We start from the raw sequence: 23,550 nt of genomic DNA, 5'->3' as shown, positions 1-23,550 counted from the left end.
ACAAACACTCTAGTACTATTGTATTGAAACTTTTAAGAAAAAGTCAGTTAATTTTCAGCCTGTAGATGAAGACTGCAATTATTATTTTAAAAGCAACATGTTTTTTGGAACTGATACATATTAGTGAATGATATCATGCAGCTTGATACAAAACAAAGCTATTTCAATATTTCTTCAACTTTTTTAGAAATACTGAAATTCATTATTTAATGAATCTCAGTTTTATCCTTAAGAGTCAGGGTGTCTGTTGAAGGTCCTTTTACATACTTAATTTTTCAGCAAGAACACACTCACTCCTCAGGAACCCTTAAATAGAACCCTTAATGAACCAAATACAAGTCATGTATATAAATTGATATCCACTCTGTCAGGGGTTAGCCAAGCAAGAATTCTAAATTTAGATCTTCAACATTTCTAGAGAATTTGCTGAAATCACAGGTTTATGGTACATTCTGAAGAATGCTTCTATACCATCCCAAAACAGAGACATGACTCTGATTGACAACATTTCTACCTCAAATTTACAAACCCAGAGTGAGTGCTTATATTAATTAAATGTTTATTCCTTATACAGGAGATAATTTCATATAGGTCTAAAGTTATTCTTCATACATACACACACACTTGACACACCTATATAAACATGGGTGTATATGTATATATCAGTATATATATTCTTCAACTCATTATTGCCATCTATTAAAGAAAACATCCATAGGCCTTTATATTCCTACACTATTTTTGTGCGCTATCAGAAACAATGACATAGTGATGTCACCGTTTCGTTACTAAGAGGTGACATTAGAAACATACCTTGTTACCACTTACAGAAGTCAGTCAGCGCTATCTAGGGTTAAGAACGGCTAAAGAATTCTGGAGTTTAGTTCTGATGCCACAGTGCCCTCTCGTGGGGCAAACTATTCTCAAGAAAGTCTTTGCATTAGTGAGGTGAAAACTATTTAAAGACCAACAGTCTTATTTAAAGACAAAGTAAAACTCCATCTACTCCAACAGAGGATGGAACTATAATGCCTTCTTGAAAGTTATTTTGGCTCACTCATTTATAGCTTTCTATATATCAAGTATGGTAGATATCAAAAGCTTACTTCCATTGCTAAGGCCCCTTCTCCTATAAGGGTAGCTAACGTCTCTCTGGCAGTTAACAGGACAGCAACTGCCTTAGGAATTTTTAAGGTAATTTTCTATGAAGGAATCTAACCTCAAACTATCCACCTACACAGACAACAAAAGCTCAAGCTACCTGCACAACAAACTAGTCAGCTGCAAGTTAGCTTCAGTGCAGGCATAGGATCACTGTACTAGCTGTCATACTTTGCCAGTATCCAGTAGGCAGACAGAGCCCATGCCTCAGGTGTGCTACTGGGGCAGCGAGCAGGACATTTTAGCTTCACTGACGATTCAGATCTAGATATCTTGAAAGGAACAGAAGTAATTTGCTGAGAATCTGTGTATGTTGAAGGGTGTGGTTAAGTAGATGCTCGCTGGAATGAAACAAGCTGGCAGGGGTATGCCCTGGTCTTACACATCAACACCTCAAAGAGCTTTCCATAAACAGCTAACCTTTATGTCTATGCAGTGACTTGCTTTGAGGACTGTCCTCAGCAGATTTTGGTTTCTCTCTCACAGATTTAAAACAACAACAAACACCTGCAATTCTAAAAAAGTCTTATCTCCCTTAGCAAAACCTCACATAAAACATGTTTAACTATTAGCCTGCCATACAGAGCCTCAAGTAGGTAAGAACTGATTACTTAAAATGCCACATGCTAGTGCTAACATGCCCAAATGCAGTCTCTAAACTGTGAGAACAGTTCAAACTATTAAAAATTACTGCTGCGGCTGTTGGAATGGGAGCAGCTATAAGACTGTTTAGTCCACATTCACTTTTGAACACTTGAGGACTACGAAAAAGCAATTATGAAGATGTAGTCACAGATATACTATATTCGTAACAAATTTATTATTTTTATTTGCAAACCCAGTTTAAATAGATCCTTGCCATTAAGCCAAACTGAAAAATACGTTTTAAGTCCCTTAGACTTCAAAGCTAGAGACAAAAAAATGGAGTAAAGTTATCACCCTCTCTGCTTTCATCTTCCAGAGATATGTGACAATGTAAAGACAAAAAGAAAAAACCAATATGCTAACTCATCCAAGAGTGGAAGAAATATGAATCATCATCCTTGATAGTTAAATTTTATACTTAGCCTTGCTATTACTCCATAAAAGTCAGTCAGGTACTTGAGATAAGGACAATCAGGGTAAAAAAGATGAATAAAGGAAACAAGGCAATTCTGCATAAAAATATCAGAATTAAAATTTGGCATTATGCAGAAAAGAAAAAAATACAGAAGAATAATGTGCAGGGAAATTAGGAAAAAAAGAACAAATACATAACATTTATATATTTTAACTCAAAAACTCCAAATAATCTTCTAAGAGCAAGAATAGTACTAGTCATGTGCACTGAAGCACATGACTTGACATTTATAACAGAGGTCATGCAGGACTAAACAGTACAAAAACCAGGTATGTATAGCGCCCAAAATAGCGGCCACAAGTTCTTCATGCTAGTTATATAATCCTAACAAAACAAACAAAAAAACTAATAACAACAATTTTAAAAAAATACAACATCCCCCTCTCCCACCTTTCCCTGCCTCCTCTCCCCAAAAAGCCCCAAACATTTATCTTGAACAACAGTATTAACATCCCTACCAACAGGAGACTCAGGTGTCAACCCCATGCTCTGAAGTAATGCTTCAGCTTCTCTTCTCTTCTTTTCAAGATCAGATTCTTCCTGTACAGGAAGAACTTCTTTCTTCTGATCAGTCTAAAAACAATCAAATAATTAAGTTATAGCATTTAATAGGCATGAAAAACTGTTTCATTTATGTTTTGAGATCTCATAGGTTCTTTCATGCTACTGAAACCTATCATCATATAGGTTAGATATTTGACTCTGAGAATTCTGATGGTCCTTTCTGTAGATAAAGTAAACAACAGACAGGAATCACAAACATTTGTAGACTTCATACTGTCTTGAGAAGACATATATGATGTGTAGAAGGTGTATTCTCATTTGCCAAAATGACTGCCACTTCATAAGATCAATAATACCTTTTTTACACTGATGCTAAGCACTGTAAAATGCAAAAAGTATTACGTACCAGTGTATAAAAGTATTTTAAAGACATAATCATATTGTTCTGATTTTGAAATGACAATAACTGTGTAAAAGAAAACACTGTATGGTTAGAATGACAGTAAGAGACACCCCTCTCTTGTCAAGAAAGTACTAGTGATGCCAGTTATTAATTGAAATAAGTAAAACTTGGGGAAGAAAAATCACATTCAATGCCATGAGTAAAGACTAATTGCTCCTCACATGGCTGCACATTATGCTTCTAATCTACTGCACAATTCCTTTTAAAAAAAGCAATTCCCAAGTTTTAGAGAGCAAGTTCTCAACTGATAAGCTATAGCACCACATGTGGAATCTCAGATGCAGGCTTTTTATTGTTATGACCATCAGAACATGATTTGACACATTTCCTCCAACTAACTCATGTAGCTGGCAGCTGCCCAGTCTCCAGTCACGTGCTAATTTAGAACTACAAGATCATAATCAAGACACAGACAAGTCTTGAAAAAATACCCCAAAACTTTCCAGCAAAAGTTTCATTTATGAGGTATGATCTGAGTTCAGGAGAAACACAGTAATCAATCACCGATTGTCACAATAATAATACTGACATCCTCAGAACTGCACTTCAGAAATCAGTTCTCTCAATAACACCACCCCAGCAGACACATAGTTTTACAAATCCAAACTATATGCAAGTATAGGATTAAGATAAAACAAATCTAACTCACCTATAGATAATTCTATAGAAAAGAGTAGGTTTTTGCTCTTACCAGAAAACAAAAGTGCTGCATTTGCATCAGCAACCAACCATTAAACAGACACTCCCTGAATAACACATAGTAAATGTCTAAGTGAACCTTCCCTGAAATTCTGGGCAAATTACATATGCAAACAGTCACATTTCAAAGATAAAGTTATTTCTTACTTCTTTTTTCTTTCTTTCTTCCTCCTTTCTTTTCTTCTCCTCTCTGATCTGAGCTAATCGTTGCTTCTTGCGCTCCAGCTCCGCCTTCAGTTCACTTTTGTCAGACATGGCTGAAACACTGACCAGCAGAAATCATATCACTGTTTGCCCTGGGCTTTGGGTTTTCTTGTGTTTTTGTTTTAAGTTAGAAGCTTTCCTCTAAATAAGCTATCATTAAAGGAACCACACTAGCTTACTAAAAACCAGAAGAGCGAAAAGATTTAATATAAGAATTAAAAAAAAAAAACACACCACACTCCTATTTCCACATTTCTTTTACTTAACACATTCCCAAGAGTAAAACAGACAGAACTATGACATGATGGCAGCATCCACTCCTAAGGTAGCTCTGACGCTGTTTGAAGGAACTGCTTTATAAAAAATGTTAGGCACCAAAGATGGGGCTACCTGATCCTGCTCCAAGGTTCTGCACAGATAAGCAGCCAACTTGCTGAAAACACAAGGATATTGGCACACACACAGCTCAACAGCAGGTATGCTATACATCCTTCCACATACAGTTGTAGGATTCAAAATACTGATTTAATAAAAGATTTAGTGGGATTACTATAAATTGCAAGACAAAGGAAGTACAAGCGTGATGCTTACAAACATGTAAAATATGTGGATTATATTTTTTTTTTTCCCTCAAAACTTTCAGTACACTGCTAAGAAATTGCCGGATCTTCTAGAAACAAAAAAATGTACAGAAGTTTTGCTACTTGACTAACTCAATTAAATACAGACAAGATCAACAATAAACAGAAGGAAAAAAAATCACAAACACTTAAGAATTTAACAAAGATTTAGAACATGGGTAGGAAAACTGTGTGAATGGGGTTTTTACATTAAGCTTGACAACAAAGACACCAGATTAAGCCTTATTAATAGAACTATTCACTAATGCAAAAATCAGAACACCTGTAAGTTTTCACATAGCACATCTAAGCACATAAAAGGATGCAAAATCACGCAAGCCTCCTGTGGCTTACAATGCACTCGGCAGAACGTATATTGGGGTACATGTATGTATTCCCAAAATCTACCGTCGGCATTTTCAGACGGGATTCCCGTGTCGCTTTAAAACAGCACTGGGCAGGTGCCTTGTCACCACACCATCGATTCCTGCCCCACCCAGCCTTTCTCGTGCCGAGCCAGGCCAGCAAAGCGGCTCAAAACCGGGGAGCGGGCGCCAGAGAGGGGCGCTCAGCCCCGCACCGCCGGTAACAGCGCTACCGACCAGCTCGCCCGGCCCGCGCAGAGGGAGCCCGGCAGCGCCCGCCACCCTGACAGGACCCACCACACGCTGAGGCCCCGGAGAAGACAGCACCGCCACACCCTCCCCGGGCCCGCCCCGTCCTCTCCCGCTTTACTGAAGGCCGAGCCGCCCCCCGGGCCCCGCAGCTGCCGCGCCCGCACCCGGGCGGGACCCGCGCACCTGGCAGTGGCCGCTCCTGCCCCAGCGGCTGCTCCTGCCCCGGCCGCCCTGCCCCGGCCGCCCCTCGGCCGCGGCGCCCGCTCCGCTTCCGCTGCCTCACAAAGGCGCCGGCAGCTGACAGGCAGCGCCTACGGCGGCCGCCGAGGCTCAAACCAGGATGCGCAGCAACTTGCAGGAACGGCGGAAGGACACGGAGGCCTGCGCAGAACCGCGGCCCGCTCAGAGGCCAAGGGCTCGTTCGCGCCCTAAGGCGGATGGATCTGAAGGGAATTCAGAAGGGGGGCGACCACGCAGAGGCCCGACACCGGAGCGCTGCCCGGGAGCGCTGCCGAAGCAGCTTTGAGCACCACGAGGCCCAAGATGCAGCGCGCGCCGCTGGGCGGGCTCGTCCGCCGCCTGAGCGTGGCGCGGCGCGCGCGGCATGACGGGAGCTGCAGTCCTGGGGGACACACCGGCGGCAGGGGCGGGGCGGGCCGCGTGCGCCCGCGCGCTCTGCCGTGGTTGGCGCGCGGTGGCGGGAGCGCGAGGGCAGCGCTCGCGGCGGGGTCGCCTCGTGCCTGAGGCGAGCGGGCCTGGCGGGATTCCCGGGATCTCCCCCTGTGCGGGCCTGGCGGGATTCCCGGGATCCCCCCCTGTGCGGGCTGCCCGGGGGGCCCCGCGCCGGGCACCGCAGGCGGCCGCGGGGCGGGCCAGCCCGGGTTCGCTGCCCCGACGGCGAGATCTTCGCGGAAGGCTGAGGCCGGGAGCCGGCATCGCTGCAGCGACCCGAGGGCGGACACGCGTCAGAGCCTGATTTGCTGTGAGTGTCAGGGCGGGGAGCTCGGCTGCCCCGTGTGGAAGCCAGCACGCGGAGTTCGGTTGCCAGGCGGGGCCGGCGCCCGGTGCCGCGCGGTCACAGAGCGGGCTGCTTCGCTGGGGGCTGGTGGAGCTGAGCTGTGCCCCACCGGGCTGAGCTGTGCCCCACCGGGCTGAGCTGTGCCCCACCGGGCTGAGCTGTGCCGCACCGAGCTGAGCTGTGCCCCACCGGGCTGAGCTGTGCCCCACCGGGCTGAGCTGTGCCGCACCGAGCTGTGCCCCACCGAGCTGAGCTGTGCCCCACCGGGCTGTGCCCCACCGAGGTGTGCCCCACCGAGCTGTGCTGTGCCCCACCGGGCTGAGCTGTGCCCCACCGGGCTGGTCAGCGAGCGTCACGCAGGGATGAAGTTACACGGTGCATTTTGATATAAGTGGCAGCGGGTAGTGACTTTGCTGTTCCCTGGTCATCCCAAATGAACAAGTATACGACCCCTTGTATCCTGTGGAAACATGTCAAGTTTTTCTCTTCTTTTGCTGGCTGCTGAGCTAGTGCTGCTGACTGCTGTCTTGGTGAAGTGCTTGATTCTTCAGACTGCTGATCTTAGAAAGCAGTACCAAAGAGAATTAACATGGAGAACTCGAATGGTTCAAGTGACACGTGTTCACAAGACTGAAATGAAGTCTTTAGAGGCAGTAACTATCAGCTCCAGAGAGAGTTAAAGTTTCTGCTACTACAAATTGGAATGATTTCTTTAAAATCACTGGATCTACAAACGTTTGAGTCTGGTGAGTACATCTGAACTCCTGCAGATGAGGACTGGAAAAAGATTGTGTTTGCAGTCAAGCTCTGTCAGGCTGCAATCCTGTGATGTATCATCCACCAAATAGGTTGGTTGGTACTTTGCCTGGATTTCTGCCAGGAGAACTTCAATTGCCACGGTAATCAGAGTTGATTATTTACTCCTCTTCCATGTGAGTCACGGTTCATACTATACCTTAAGAAAAGTTAGAAAAAACTTTCTGTTGGCTCGATGGCTTCTGATCATTGAAGAACCTCCACGCATTTTGTAAGAGCGTGTGTGTTACCATTCAGAAAATCTGTAAGTGAAACTGTCAAAGAAAATTGTATGGTGTGCAAGAGAAGGGGTTGCATTTTTCTTCGGAGACAAATATTGTAACGTCCTGCTACAAATATGAAGATGATAGTAATGAACTTCCACAAACAGATGTCATCTTTGAATTTATTTTCCAGAGTTTTCTAGTATGACTTACAATAATGTATGGACCTTTTTTCCTCCTATTTCAGGAAAATTAAATTCCATCTTACAGACTTACTGGAATTGAAATAATTAGGAAGATCATAATGTCCTGTATTATAAAGATACATAATCCCATATATAAATATACAACTTTTCTAGTATCATTTAGTCATCTGTGCTAAGAAAATCTACTGCATTGCTAGTACGTGTTTCTCCCTGTCTTTCTTCCCCCCTTCCTATTTCTGCTAGATGGACACTTTTTTTTCCTGTTGTGTCAAAATAAGGTGATGGAGAATGATGGGTCCTTTCTGAGATAAGAACAGTTTTGCAATTTGGTAACCTTTGGCACAAAACACATACACCAGTGAATGGTCCAGCACTTAAGAGTGATTCACTACTAAGCATTATAGAAAATAGGTTTACCAGTTGAAAATTCCAAGGCAAGTTCTCCTTCCTCAGTGTGGTCTGTGTATGGTACTCTCATTGTGTTCTATTATGTGGTTAAGAAAGGAGATAATGGGAGCTGCTTATGGAAACCTGTAATGCACCAAGCCTACACTAGTTCTAATGGTTTTAAGAGAGAGTATGAAAACTGCCAAGAGATCAGCCAAAACGAACTATTTTCAGTTATGTTATATGGCAGGCTACATTCTACCCTCAGTTTGTGCACCTATCTCCCATTAACCTTTAGGGAAGTTTTGTGTATTTATCAAAGGGAGAACATGTTTGACTCAGTTGGTAACTGAGTTCCTTTTGTCTGTGTTGTGTCAGCGTGAGAAGCCGAAAGCATAATGGGATAAATAAAGAGAGAAAAAAATAGTTCCCTTTTTTTCAGGGACGTTTTTTTAAACTTTGAATTAAGAATTAAATTATTTTTCTGTATGGAAGTAAAAGGAGTATCTTACATAATCCTAAAATATATTTTAGACTAGAATTAGTACGAACAAAGGCACACTACAGTACAAAGTTTTACCAAAAACAAGCACACTTTTCATCCAGTGACATCAAGTTATCTCATTCTAGAGATGTTAAATAATTATCCATATCAAATACTTCATAATTATTTTCAAATGAAATAAAAGAGTTAAAGACTAAGTGACAAGATCACAGGGATTAAAATTTAGGATTCCTAGGTTGCAGTCTTCTATTCTTACCAGAAAGTAGTATTTATTCTTCTATATCTGTTAGCTTAACAGTTAGCCTTTCATGTTTTCACATTCTTTTGAGAATTAGTTGTCACTGACTCACAGCATCAGTCAGTTCTGTTCAATAAAGACTGGTGTTATGGAGTAATTTTGCTGCTAACATCAGTATAAGTAAAGGTAGAGTTTGTTCCTTTTGTTAAATTTGCTATTGGAATATCTTCTATCTCGATATTTTTAACAGATTAGACAGATTTTATTTGTTAAAGTACACTGATTGTGCTAAAGCAGGTTGGACTAGATCTCTGGCTGTCCTTTCCAAGTCTGTGGTACTATGGTACTTGGAGTACAAGAAGGAAATAAAAACCCTAATGTAATTCTTCTCATGCAATATCTTCTTGTGGAACAGCAATCTAGAATCTTATTCAGCTTTATTAGAAAAAAAAAATAAATCTGCTTCTCTGCAAAAAATAAACGATTTGAAAAAAAAAATTATTTAACAATATTGCACTTCCAGAAAAAAAAAAAATTATAACATTTCAATTTCATTGTAATAAAATACTAAATATATGTTTGTAGCTGGGGAATTAAATTTATTTTACAGGAAATATAATATGTTTTTATATTTTTATTGGAAGAATCTATGATTTGGCAGTTTTTGTTCTGTATTACATGTTCAAAGCAGGGTCTGACCTCTAAAATCTATTTTTTTACAGCAATATAACAAAAAATTAACAACATTATTTTTGTTAATATTGTGTATGCTAGCCAGTTCTAACACATATTTACAGATATGTATGTAGCAGCAAAATGTACTTACAGCTGTTCTTAAAGTCAATGGAAGGATATGGTATTTAAGCAGTACTCTCATCAATGAAGAAAATTATTTTTTATTTCACTGTAGTTGTACAGTATTCTATCTTTTCTTGCTATCCAATTACCCTAAAGATGGCTGCAGTTTAGAACTGAGGAGCAAATCCATAATAGATGCTTGCTGAATTAATTGTATATGTCCACAGACAGCAGTTACTGACCAACTATTGTGATGTATTTTAACAGCCATTCAGAGTTGATGATGAAGTAAAAAATTCAGATCCATGAGATTTTATAATTTTATGTTTATAATTTTTTATGTTTACTGATAAATCAAGCGTGTCTAGTATATGGAACAATTCATCTTAAAAGGAACTATTTTTCCAGCTCTTGTCCTTGCTCTGGAATTGTGGGGGTGACTTATGTCATGCCTTTTTCATCTCAATATCAAAGGAGGAAAAGTAGTGTTTTGCCGCACGTAGTTTTTGTCACTGGTTCCTACACTACAGACATATCTTTATTTTCTCTTAGTCTCAGCTTGTTAATGTGTCAATTTAACCATATTTCTTTCACATTGTTTCTTACAGCTAGAGCTGTGAATTGGTATTTGAAAGGAAGCTTTTTGAATGGAAGGCACCATCTATAATTTTGAGTGTTATTAAAATTGTATCCGCATGGCATAGAGCATAACTTCTGTGCTAAGAAATCAACAACTGAATCACACCTGTATGATTTCTCAGCTTTTTCCTCCTCCACATTTCATAAGCTGACAGAGTTACACTCATGACATGGGTAAAAAGTAAGAGTGACAAATATTATCCAGGGTTTTACAGGAGTTAACTCAAAATCAATCACAGGTGTTCAAGTGACAGTTAAAAATTGCCCTTTCAACTTCTAGTGCCATTATCAACTCCGAATAATATACTAGTTTTCTTAAATATCAAATAGTATTTATAAGCAAACGTTTAAATGTCCGCAAATTCTAAATCTGTAAAGTTAAAATATTACTCCTACAGGGTGGAAATTTCTACAGGTCAGTGTTTGAACTCCTGAAATGTACTAAAGCAAATTTCATCTTTATTTCCATTGGGAAGGCAAAGTACTTTTCAGAAAAAAGAATCAAAAGCATCAGAGTGGATATGGTATGTTAATAATAGGAGGTGGGACAGTGAGAGTAGAACTGATGGGACACTTATGGTTCAAGGAATTCAGCACTTTTCATTTATGCTGGGAAAAATGTAAATTATGTCACTCTCGCCTGCTAGTGCCAAGTTATCAGACAGGAATCACTAAGTGGTATCTCTGACATGAAAATGACTAGAATGCTATTTCTTTTTGTTTCTTTTCTTTTGGAAATCTTACAATGTCCTATCGCAAATGAAACGAAACAAAACCCCATATATAATGGTGCAACAGACAAAGATCTGTCTGTTGTCTCAATGCTAGATTATTGCTGTTCTATCTCAAAGCTAATTGAAGTCCAAGATGTTTGTACCAAAGCTGTAATGAGACACTGACAAATACCTTTCTGCCCCACTGGAAATGTAATCTTTTCTGTTGAACATTTTCTCCTGGTAAATTCCATCTGCAATAGGAATAGGCATTTTGCATTTGAATCGAGGTCACTGCTTTGGATCACATGATACCGTGTACACTCCACTTGCTTGTAGATGAAATGGATCCTATATTGTGTTGCACATAAGATTGTGAATTTTTTACACCTATTAACTTATTGTTTAATCTAGATCAATTTGGAATGCAAACAGTACTGCCATTTTTTGATCTTTGTATGTATCAGCCCAGCAGTTCTCTTAAAAACCTGTTATTCCCTAGATAGTAATATATTTTTAATATTCAGTTGCATTTCTTTACTGAAGAAAACAGATTAAGATCAGTGTTTCTTTTATTTATAGTGTATTGGATCATTTGCTAGAACTGAATGTTTGATAACATTTTCCTCTCTTTTGCAGCAGTACAGCAGTAGTTCTATGTATAATTAATTACTCAGACTTGTTTGAGTGAACTTATTTACTTCTAAATACCTAGAAACTACACTATGTATCCAACATTTTGGTTGTTTTACTAGTAAATAGTCCCTTTGACTTCACTGAAGGGAGGCGGTATAAAACTGAAGGGCAGTTGCAGTGTGTTCACTCATTTTCAGTGTTAAAACTTTTATTATCTTTCCTTTCAAATATGTCTTGTTATTTTTCTTTTATAATGTAAATTATAATGAGTGTGTGTACAAAACCAGTATTTTTTCCTCTTTTATTTTGACATGACTATATGCTCTTAGCATTTTCGCTTCCCATCAAGTGTGTAGATTATTTTTGCAAAAAAAATTGGGAAGACATCTCTAACTATGGAGAGAATACTGTGAAAGGTAAAAATAGCAGCTAGTCTCTGCAGATATGAACCTGTTCTTATTTAAATCGATGGAAATTTCACTGCTGACTGCAGTGAATGCAGGATCAGGTCCTCAACTCTTTCTGAAAATCAATTAGATATGTCCTTAATAGGCTTTCAAGCCTTTGAAAATTCTATCTCTAAATTACTGTAGGAAACCAATCAATTAGATATTGGAGTTCATGTTATTAAAATAAATTTCACAATATTGTGTAAAATAAAATGCTCTAATTAGCTGGATTTTTATTTACTGAAGATTAAACTGTATCTGGGACTGTGAAATCACTGTTTTATTTGCTGAAACATGTAGGACTCAATAGAATGCTGATGTGACTCTTCACATATTTGAATTGTTTCTGCACTGTGAAGAATAGTGCTGGTACTAGGAAGCTGAGAAATGAGAAATTGCTATGTTAGGCATTGGTCTGAAATACATTTTAAAAAGGCTTTTTTGCTGGTACTGTAGCAAATGAAAGTTCTGATTCAGTGTCTGCTAAGAAAGTGTTGGAAATAGTTTTAGAAGTTTCTTAACCAATAATAAAATCATCAGTTCGGTAATAGCAGATAACCCAAAATATAATAATTAAGGAAGAATAAGGAATTTTTGCAGTAAAACCTGTGGCTTATTCTAGTTTGGATTTAATTTGAATCTTCCATTGTTTGCAGGAGATTCAGAGATGACTGCAGAGTACATGGCACAAGCTGGCAGGTGGTGCAGCTTAAGGTAAACATAAAGCTAAATATTCCACATCTCCCATCTTCATCTGCTGTCTTTTGGACTCAATAATCTGTTTCCTTAACCTGCATTATTGTTAAATGTTATTGTGACCATGAGAACGTGTAATATTGTGTTATATATTATGCTATACTGTCCTGATCAGCATATTCTTTTGAAATCTTAGCTAGTTATATAGCTTTTACAGATTTAAAATTACATTAACATTGTTTTGCGTCATTAACATATACTTTAATAGAGATATTATAATACAGTATATTTATGATTATATAAGTTACAATTCTGTAATGTAGGTAATATATAGACATGCATGTAGTATGTATGTTAACTTATGCATAATTCATATAAAATATGTTTAGGTTATTATTAGTTTTATTTAATAAATTCAGATACTGAGTCAAGTCAAAAGATGCTCTAAATACCTTATAACATTAACAGAACCAGAGAGAAGACAAGCTTTGGGAGCAATTTCAAAACAAAGAATTTTTGAAAGTGTTATTTTAGGAGTTATCATATATTGCTTGTTTATAATTAGGAGAGGAAGAAATAACAAATTAGAAAGAAGGAACTATTGTAACTGGTAAATATTTTTTAAAAAGAACTGTATCTGTATATACCTGAAAGCCTGATTCTCAAAATTACAGAATTATTCTCTTCAGACTAGAAATGGTAAAAACATGACTGTTAGTGTGAGAAAGCATGAGAAGTATTGGACTAGAGGTAATTGTTTTGAAAAGTTTATTTTAACCTAATTAAAAGAAGGTCATAGAATAAAAATGCCATTTCAACCATATAAGTGTAATAAAATCAGCTAATGCAGGAGTGCATTTTTGCAAGAATAAGCAAGAATTGCAAAGCCTGATATGTCCAGTATGGAATACAGAAATATATCCAAGTGGGTAAACAGCAAGTGAAGGAGTATTCCTAGCTGTGAAGAATCTGTTCCAGCAAGAAATTGAACCACGTATAAAATACGTACTTTAAGAGTTTTCAAGGAGTTATGAGATAAGTAGGTGAGTATAAAATGATGAAATTATTATTTTTCTCAAGGTGACACTGAATTTTGTTGACTGAGGGATATTGCTTTGTGGCTTAATTTTGTAGCTAAAATTAATGCCAAGAGCTATAAAGACTTCAGTAGTCAATTATAGATATTCAACAGTTCCAAAAAAAAAAGACCTAACACATCTCAGGCAGACAACATGTAAATGGATAAATGAAAAGTTAACATCCTCCTTGAATACTGTGGTCAAACAAGTGTCTGTCACTTGGATACCTGCTTTGTTTGAAAAATGATCATGTTATGAGGTTCTGTCTCTGGACTTGCCAAGTAACATGATCTGTAGAAACAGTACTACAAAAGACTTTAAAATGTTACTTTAAAAAAAAACAACTTTTTATTTGGTTTTTCTCCTGCTGCACATTCAAATGGCAGGCTCACTATAGTGTGTTGTACTTCTTATATTCTCAGGAAATCTGTGATACACAATTTTTAAATTTCAGAAACACAGTGTTATGGTTCTGTCTTAAACGTTATTCCCGGATTGACTTTGCCAATGTAAAAAGTGTATCTTATCTTTTATTATTAAGTCTTGTTTACACTAAAAAAGTATTTTTAACTAAATAACTCCTAATTAAAACTGGGTCCAGTTTTAACTGAACAAGTGTAGATCCCTTTTTACAGTATCCCTCAGGTTACTTTAATATATGTAATTTTGACTTAGGGTATGGTTTATGTAAGCATTTCTTTCATTGACTCTCTTGGCTAAAGTAGGTCTCACTGTGGATGCCCATTCTCAGCCATATCCCTCTCTTAATTGAGCTGGCTGTTTGTATGGTCATGTGAAGAACTGGATCGATATTCTAGTACAGTTCACCACATAACCCTGCTGACACAGTACCATGATGGAGGAGGAAGTTATGAGTCAGATACAACAGGCAGGAGGTCATGGAAGTTCTTCTGTCCATGTGCTAATTCAAATCTTATCCTTACTGTGAGACAGAATATGTTTGTTTCATCAATTTTAACCAACTTGCACTGATTTTTCATTGAGTAAACCCTCAGAGAACATGAATACGCAGGGTTAAGACTGTTCTGTTAATTTTATGAGCCTTCATTACTTGGTTCTTTTAAATCCTGTGTCCAACTGCATAAAGTTAGTGGATTAGGAGTTGAAATACACAAAACTGTCAGGAAGAATCGAGATGCTTTAGCAGAATATCCCAGCAACTAGAGCTATGCAGAAGAGTCCAGTTAAGATATGGGTGTTTTTGCCAGCCTTTAATGAAAAACACTGTAGTAAAACTTGCTACAACAGCTAAGAATCATAAACCTATTCAAGTTAATGAAAATGAATTAGATAAGCTCTTTGATGTAGAATTCGATATAATTTGATTATATATCCAGAAAGGAAGCTTCATGTTTTTGAAAGCTAGATTTCCAGTAACATAGTAATGAATTGCAACACATCTTTGACAGTGCTTTTTTGACCCAGTGAAACATAACAGATTTTTCTTTTTGTGTGTTCTATAACAAATGGCTGCATATGTGTGGTAACACTGTAATAAGCAACATTGACTTGTGGAATATTATAGAAAAATCTGATCCAGAAAGTGGGTTTATTTCAAGTAAAGCAGCAGTATTCATAATTTCATCTTTGGGGTGATATACAGACACTCCTATTGTAGAAATAATAGGCCTGGTCCCCTTAGACCTTCAGTCACAGAACTCAGTTAAGTCAATACTTCAGAACTTATCTAAGTTGGTGGGAGATCAGCTGTAGTCAAGTGTGGATTCTACAGCTTAAATACTGTAGTGCATGTATGTATGTATATGTCTCCACACACTCACACATACACACTCAGGACTCAAGGCACTTTCTTTACAGAAAAACATTCAGTCTGCAGAATTATGCCATTTCTAGTCTATTTATGTGATACCTGACAGTCATGAGGTATACAGGTAAAGAGAAGACTTCATGCTTCCAGGAAGAGTAGAACTCTGATTGCAAAAGCCAGCTATCTGCATTTCTGCAGTTGTTTATTCAGTGATTTATTAGGCTATTAGTAGATGTGTAATTTCATAGTAAAAAAACCCCAAACAAATATTTTATATTTGGCAAAAAAAAGAAATTTAGCATGTTCTATGTTTATAGGTAGCTGTTTTAAGGTGTTAAGAGTTAATCCATAAATTTTGGATCACAACAAACTCTAGGCTCAAATGCTAGCTTTTAGATATTTTAAATTGCCTATGCCTGGAGCAAAACCTGCTATTTTATATACACCTGTAGGGTGTGTAGCTGATTACAAGCTTTTTACTTTTACAGCAACATAAGCTGTTTTGAAAGATATGGACTTCAGAATGTATGTTGATCTCCAACAAAATAGCTAGTACCAGCTGGCCATATGCATGTGTGTTTGTGTACCTGCATACCTGCACAGCTGTGTGTTTAATTCCTTTGTTCTAAAAGATGTCTAAACTCCAAGTAGATATGCAGAGTTCCTTCCTTTAGCTACCCTTCACAGGAATGAATCAGTTAAAAAAATCTCAGGTATGCAAATACTGTGTATAGTGCAAAGCCATCCAATTTTCCTTTAATAACTGTATTACTGCAGCATGCCTAGATCAACAAAATGTGGAAAATTTTTACTACCAAAAAATTCATGGGAGCCAAAAGAAATATTTTGCTCTAAAAGGCTGTGGAAGCTAGTGATAGGTTTGCGGGGTTGTTTTTTTTTAAAGTCAACAAAAACTGGATACATAGTAACATGAATAGGGGGAAAGAGTACAATTTTCCCTACAGTCAAGGAACTACAGGAGTATGTGACTTCACTTAATTAAAGTTTGTTCTCTTTCTTTCTTCATATGTTATATTTATAGCTTGGTTACTTGTGAAGTACAGTCATGCTTAAGGTGGTTATGTTAATAAACTCTGAAGTAACTAAGTTTCTGTAAGTTAGTATTTGGGGTGTATAACTAAACTCAGAGTTTTATTTGTTGTGTGTTAGAGATATGAGATATCCTCAAATGCAGAGGAAGTAAAGTAGTCCTGCACTTTGGTCACGACAGCTCCATGCAACTCTAGAGGCTTGGGAAAGGTGGCTGGAAAGCTGCCTGGCAGTAAAGGACCTGGGGCTGTTGGTCAACAGCTGGCTGAATACGAGCCAGCAGTGTGCTCAGGTGGCCAAGAAAGCCAACAACATCCTGGCTTGTATCAGCAATAGTGTGACTAGCAGGACTAGAGAAGTTATTGTCCCTCTGTACTTGGACTGGTGAAGCTGCACCTTGAATATTTTGTTCAGTTTTGGGTTACTCACTACAAGAAAGAAATCGAGGTGCTGGAGTGTGTCCAAAGAAGAATAACAAAGGGTCTAGAGGACAAGGCTTATGAGGGTTGAAATGGGCTTGTTCAGCCTTACTGTTCTCTGCAGCTGCCCAAAAGAAGGTTGTAGCAAGGTGGGTGTTCGCTTCTTTTCCCAAGCAACAAATAACAGGACAAGAAGCAACCGCTTTAAGTTGCACCCCGGAAGGTTTAGATTGGATATTAGGAAATACTTTGTCACTGAAAGGTTTATCTTGCATTGGATCAGACTGCCCAGGCATGTAGTTGAGTCACCATCCTGGAGGTATTTAAAGATGTGCAAGACATGGCACTAAAGGACATGGTTTAATGGTGAACTTGGCAGCATTGTGTTTGCAGTTGATCCTGATGATCTTAAAGGTCTTTTCCAACCTAAATTATGCTGGAGGAATTTCCTGTAACTATTGATCATCAGCTTGCTTTGGAATTGTAAAGCAATCATGGCACTTCAGAGCAGTACTTATCTCGAAGAGCAGCAGTCTCTGGAATGGAGAACAACTGTAAAAGTTGGCTGATTTTTTTTCTTCTCTTCATTGTCTTTGTATGTAATTCTGGATTACCCAGAGACCCCCTGCCTATATACAGATATGGTTGCATATTGCATGGGTACCTCAGCTGTGAGTCTTTTTCATTGTAAAACTTTTTAATGAAATCATTAAGTCACAATGAGCAGATAAGTTTGTTTTGTGAGAATAATCATGTGTGTACCTTTGAATAGAGGAGCATGAAAAATTAATAATATACTCTAAGCACCTCTGACACATTAGTATTTCTTTGGTGGTGAAGAAGTCTGTGTGTTCCAAGTACAAAAGAAAGTATACCCAAATCGAATATGTCAGGAAACATATGGAACCACAGACTGCAGTGGTTTATCTCTGCTACCCATTTTGTGTGTCTGCCAGAAATGGGACTTAGGTCTTAGATCCAGGACTGAATACTGAGTTGAACCTGGCAGTGGATTAAGCTAGACCTGCTCACAGACCACTGCTGCATCAAAACAGTCTCTTGCCAGACATAAGATATGTTGGTCATACAAAGGAAAGCAAGTGCCCTAAAACTAACGTGGAAGGATCTGGTTAACCAGTGGCATTTACATAATTGATTGATATAGCACCATTTGACATTGCCATATTTCTAGTTGTATAGATGATTGATAGTGATGACAATGGCAGTGGAAGAAGGTGTTATTTACTATTATAAACTCATGTTTACCTTCCAGGTATTTTTTACTCCATATGAAAGTATGCACAATAATATTCTATTCTTGAAAATATGCTTGCAGTACATACTTATTTATATTTTATTGTTAAGCGTAGAAGCAACATACTCATCATCTTGCAAAAACTGTTCAGTAGAAGACTTCTGCTTTTCTGCTTGAAACCCAGTTTGCACATATATTGAGGAGTTTTAACATTTATAGGAAAGCACTGCATTTCTAGCTAGTTTCCGTTGATGTGGTGTATATATAGTTACATACACTGTTTCCTTTCAACTGGCACTCTTTCCTTTCCTTTCAGAAAGGCTCTCCTGGTTATATTAGTAACTGTAATCATGGCCAGTTGGTTGCTTTTAAAAATCTCATTGTACAGGTTTCTGTATTGCGTGGAAATAGGATCTGATATTTTGTCTTTATGATGAATCCGATTGTCTGTCATCTTCATAATGTCACCTTCCTGATTTGAGCTGCAAGTGTAAAAAAGAATTTAGACAAAGAAGTCCTGTCAGCTGCTGGTAGTTTTCTCCTAGTCCTGCCCTGAACTATACAAACAAATGGAATGGCCAAAGAACTTCTGGAAAGAAAGTGACCTGTTAACCTGTTTAAAAAGTCAGTTTTATTCCAAATTTTTACAAAACTTATAAAGACTTTATTTTTTCAGGTGAAATGGTGAAAAATTATGTGAGCTGTATATCTCAAAGAAGTCCTAAAGCCACCTTTGTCATATAAAAGATAGTTATATATTGGATTTTGCAGGAATAAATGTGGGCTTGCTCTGCCTCTGCACTGAAACTGCAGGACTCTGTTGGAACATAATTTGTATGGTGACAGTTTGAGTTAGGAGTGACAAGCTCAAGCTTGAGCTGCTGAAGGTTCTTAGCTTGGATTTAGCCTTGTGCAAGGCTGTAAAGTGATCCTCCTCTGTGTAGTCAATTTTGTGAGATGGGTTCTTTCATTTTGGACAGAATAATGAATGTTTTATTCCTCTCAGTCTACCTTTTTGATACACAAGCTCCCCATTTAGCTTCATAGAAAAGATACTAAGTTGTCTTAGATAATAGTTGTCACAGATAATTATAATTATGTAGATTCATTAAAAATATTAATTAGGTGCTTAAAAAATTGATGCATTACAGTCCAGTGATTTGTAGGAGGTCTGATTAGTTCACAGGAGCTAGACTTCACCATCTCTAAACTTACTGGTAAGACTTCTTGCCCTGAATTTAATTGTTAGCAATCTCATTAGCCAACCATGGAAAGCAGACAAGGGAGAGAGAAATAAGACACCTGTTGTTGCCTGCAGTGCCCTTCTTACCATAAAAGAGAAGTTAAATGTGACATAGCAGGAGGTAGTCAGAAATAAAGAGGTTTTGAATCAGAGAAGCTCCATGTCATCACTCCATTCTGAAAGGGAGGAAAACATGTAAAACCCCAAACTAAGTCTCAATTTACCATGTTTTAAAATGAAACGCTGATACTAGATGTAATCTTTAGCATCTGCAAAAATGCCAAGCAATTATTATCAGTGGCCCTAAGATTTCATTTTTTTCAAAAAGTACACTTCTAAAATTTTGCAGGTGATAACTGAGTGTCTCAAATATGCTATTTTCTAGCAGCAAAACCAGTACTGCAACAGACACAACTTAATCAAAGAATCAGTTATCTTTAGTAACTAAGTTTCCTGAGATAACAACAATTTTGCAATCAACAAGATGAAAAACATAAAATCAATTGTTCCTGTTAGATTAGTTGATTTTAATGTTAGGATGAACTGTTGTCAATGCAACTAACTGAAGGAAGAGGGAGTGATGGAAATTCTTACTCAGTTTTCTCTTACATACATCTAGTTCAGAAACTCCAGAATATTTACCTCAGTAATATGATACTGTCTTCCAGTTACTGGGTTTAAACTTCTAGACCAAGTAGATACTCTTTATTTCAGGTTTGATTAACTACTGAATAATTATGGGATTTAATTTTCTTTATTAAATGTGTATGTTTTAATTAGAAAAAATGCTAAAATTTAGTTAAACTATCTGTTAATAATTACATTTGAAAACCTATACCCTCTCAGTGCTAAACACTGCCTTCTGCCTTCAGTATTTATTTTCTGCTTACTTTCTTGCTTTGCTTGTGAAGTTCCCTGCATTGTGATACAAACATATTTCAGTATCTCAAAACATTGCATTTTCCATAGGTACTGTAGGTTAACAAAAGGACAACAATCTGTCAGCTGGCTGTAAATGCTGCACAATCAGCAAAAAATCAGCCTCTTTTTTAACATTCAGAGCATGTAATCCAAGATCAAAAAATGCACAAAAGACTTTACAGACAACGAATTTCTAAAATAACTAATGATGCACAGTTGTATAATCACCCTTTTCTTTCTGCTGAAGGACCCTGCATATAAGGCAAATCCCCACCTGGCAAATTTTAACGGCAATTTTTCTTAATTACACAGATATTACTAGATGCACTATATAAAACCAGTATATTGCTTCCATTATTGTTGGATATTTGCATTAAAGCACAAATAGTTCTTTGCTTATCATTGTTCCTGGCTTGAGGCCAGTAGCTTGCCTGCCTTTTATTAGTTGCAGAATAATCTAAAATAGTGGCTGAATAAAATAATTGACCAAAAATATATCTTCAGATAATATTGTCTGTGTCCCCTGCTCTGTCTTTCTCTTTTCTGTCTCTCCCTAGGGGAAAAGCAGTTATCTTCCTTATGCTAAATCCAGTTCCTATCCACAGCAATCATGTAAAACTTGGCATCAGTCTCACATCAGAATAAAAAGTCAAATCAGCAGGAAAGTTCCACATAAGAGCAACAGGCAGCCCCAGGAGGAAAGAGAAAAAAAAAAACAAACCAAAAAAACCCCACATCCTCTCGAACTCCTCCATTTTTCTCTCAAAAATAAGAGTTCAACTCATTAGAAACACTCAGGTTTTCTTGTAATTTTTAGGATAATATGCCTTCAAAGAATAACAGCTCATTGTACAGCAAGCTTGCCAGCCTTTCAAAGCCTTTTCTTTCAAAGCTGCTTTCTGAATAAACAATTCTACAAAGAGAACAAATTAAAGTTTCTGGATCTCTCAGTGTTTTGCTTAAAGGCTATAAAAGCTGTCTTCTCTCAAAATGGGTCAGACCTCAAATTACAGATTTAAAGTAACCAAAAATTGTAGGATGTAGCTGGTGGGATGCATTTTATGCCTTTTGCATACAGGCTGACTCTAAAGCCACAAAAAATATTTTTAATTGAAAATTCAGTATGTTAGATCAAAACCCCAAGGTATACTTTGTTATTACAGTCCTACGTATTCAAATATTTGATTCTGGGTATTTAAAATGTTTAGAGATAGGCAAAAGAAGACTAAGTATAATAAAAAAAAATCATATAAATACGCTGATGACATAAAACAAAAAGTGTGGTTTGTAATATAATGTGAATTTGTGTATCTTGAACTGATGTACGAAGTGTCTTTGTATCCAGTTATTACATTCCACAAGAGCTTACCTCTGAGTGAATTAGTTCTTTAGGGCATTAGGAAGAACTGTCCTATTCGTACTAAACTGACTTGTCCTCCCCACAATGAGAGAACGATTACCAGGGTTATAAAGCAGAAAAAACATACTTAGAAATATAAATATTTAGTTTGCTAGAGCAGGGATTCTGGGAATACAGAGTTAGGAATAAAATGTCCTGGAGAAGGGAGCTCGGAATAAGAAAGAAATGTTATCTAGTGGTTGGAGCACCTGCAACTCAGGCTTAATATTGCTAAGTGCAAAATAATGCTATTTATAGGGAAAACATGAAGAAATGTCTCTCCAGCTGACAGAACTGTAATCACCTCTTAACTTAGGAAGGGGACTTGGGCATTGCTGTGAAGAACTCAAACCACGTGTGGACTCCCTGACGGAGATTCCTATATTCATGTCTGCATTAGTACCTGAGTAGCAATTGAAAATTAAGAAGAGACTCAAACAGAGCATGAAAAACTCCCTGGTGACTGGTATAGGCTTACGAAGGAAGAAACCAAAATGAGTGCTATATGTAATTCTGTGCCAGAATATTGACCTTCAAGAAAAGCAGGACAGAGTACAGCTACAGTCAGAGACTGGTGTAACATTGAAGTCTACTGTCTCTTAAATCCACTAAAAACTCTGGAAGCAACTCTTACATCAATATACCTTTTTTCAAAGAGAAGTAACACTACTGTGCGGGATTTGAACTGCTGTTGGCTTGAGAACAGCTGACTGCCTGTATTGCCTGTGAACTTTATCTCATTTGTTTGAGAATAGGATAGCAGTGCTTAGGTACATCAGCAAATTCTTGGAGCCACATACTGCTTTGGTTATACGTGTACAGTCTCGTGGATAGACAAATTCTTCCCTAGCTTTTGCCATGTCATGGGCAAGGTCTCACTGCTTGATAGCAGAGAGCAGTTAATCCAGATTCATGCCTTCTTTGCTGGGTGGCTCTTCTTATTTTCAGGCACCAGCTGTAAAACTGTCAGTACAGACAAAAGAACTATTCATTAGTACTGAAACTAGTATATTCAGTGGAATAGATCAGAAGACATACTTACAAAGTTCAGTATCCATGAATAGAGTAAATTGAAAACAGAAGCTTTTAGCATGTATCAGTGTGGAGCGTTACTTTTTTGTTATTGAAATTTGCAGTAATCTTCACTATGTCAGGGTCAGATTTTATGTGAGACTCCCAGATCAAATGGCAGAAGTACTGGAAGTTCCTGTTTTATATCTAATTCTTGCTACTTCCTATCTTGTGTACAAGCTTATCTGTAAACTTTCATGCTCTATATTCACTTTTCTGTAATCACACAGAAATTACAAACATGAGATTAAGAAGTCTGAGGTAGAGCACATTAAAGAACAATTTCCAATGTAAGAGATGACAAAAGACTATTTTAAGTGGGCCCTTTAAAATAATATAGAACTAAAGATTTAAATTCTGACAGGACTGTGTGTTTTATGTCTATTAACCTTGTAATTTTATTTTAAGACAGATGAGTCATCTTATTGTGTCATCTAAAGATGACTTGAATCTGCCAAAGACTGTTTTGGTAGTGCTTGCCACCTAGTGGATTACTGCTTGTATACACAGATGAGTAGCATCATCTACTACAAAAGTATTTGAAAATCTGCCTGCTAACCACACTATCTAATAATATCCTGCAGACTTTGAGTACTGCTAGATGGAAGTGTTTCTGTTGGAATGAAATGCTA

At 37.8% G+C, this 23,550-nt stretch overlaps 2 protein-coding genes across 6 annotated transcripts in view; one reads left to right on the top strand and one right to left on the bottom strand.

The window, feature by feature from the left end:
• Positions 1-5,930, bottom strand: part of DYNC1I2 (dynein cytoplasmic 1 intermediate chain 2) — a 29,167-nt gene extending 23,237 nt beyond the window's left edge. The window contains exons 1-3 of one of the 2 annotated variants that reach the window (XM_051623263.1): positions 5,572-5,930; positions 4,095-4,212; positions 2,740-2,854 (exon numbers count right to left, since the gene is read on the bottom strand). In XM_051623263.1, coding sequence (XP_051479223.1) covers positions 2,740-2,854; positions 4,095-4,202 — 223 coding nt within the window. In that variant the 5' untranslated portion in view covers positions 4,203-4,212; positions 5,572-5,930. The remainder of the gene's footprint in view (positions 1-2,739; positions 2,855-4,094; positions 4,213-5,571) is intronic. The other variant, XM_051623264.1, reaches the window with a different exon arrangement.
• A 323-nt stretch (positions 5,931-6,253) lies between these two features.
• Positions 6,254-23,550, top strand: part of METTL8 (methyltransferase 8, methylcytidine) — an 83,182-nt gene continuing 65,885 nt past the window's right edge. The window contains exons 1-2 of one of the 4 annotated variants that reach the window (XM_051623268.1): positions 6,254-6,370; positions 12,653-12,710. In XM_051623268.1, coding sequence (XP_051479228.1) covers positions 12,664-12,710 — 47 coding nt within the window. In that variant the 5' untranslated portion in view covers positions 6,254-6,370; positions 12,653-12,663. Of the gene's footprint in view, positions 6,371-6,832; positions 7,153-12,652; positions 12,711-23,550 lie in introns of those variants that run through there. The other 3 variants (XM_051623273.1, XM_051623271.1, XM_051623267.1) reach the window with 3 other exon arrangements.

The sequence above is a fragment of the Apus apus genome, chromosome 6, assembly GCF_020740795.1.
Source record: "Apus apus isolate bApuApu2 chromosome 6, bApuApu2.pri.cur, whole genome shotgun sequence".
Lineage (NCBI taxonomy): Eukaryota > Metazoa > Chordata > Aves > Apodiformes > Apodidae > Apus > Apus apus.
The sequence above is the reverse complement of the archived record's forward strand: the minus strand, read 5'-3'. Positions and strand labels throughout refer to the sequence as shown.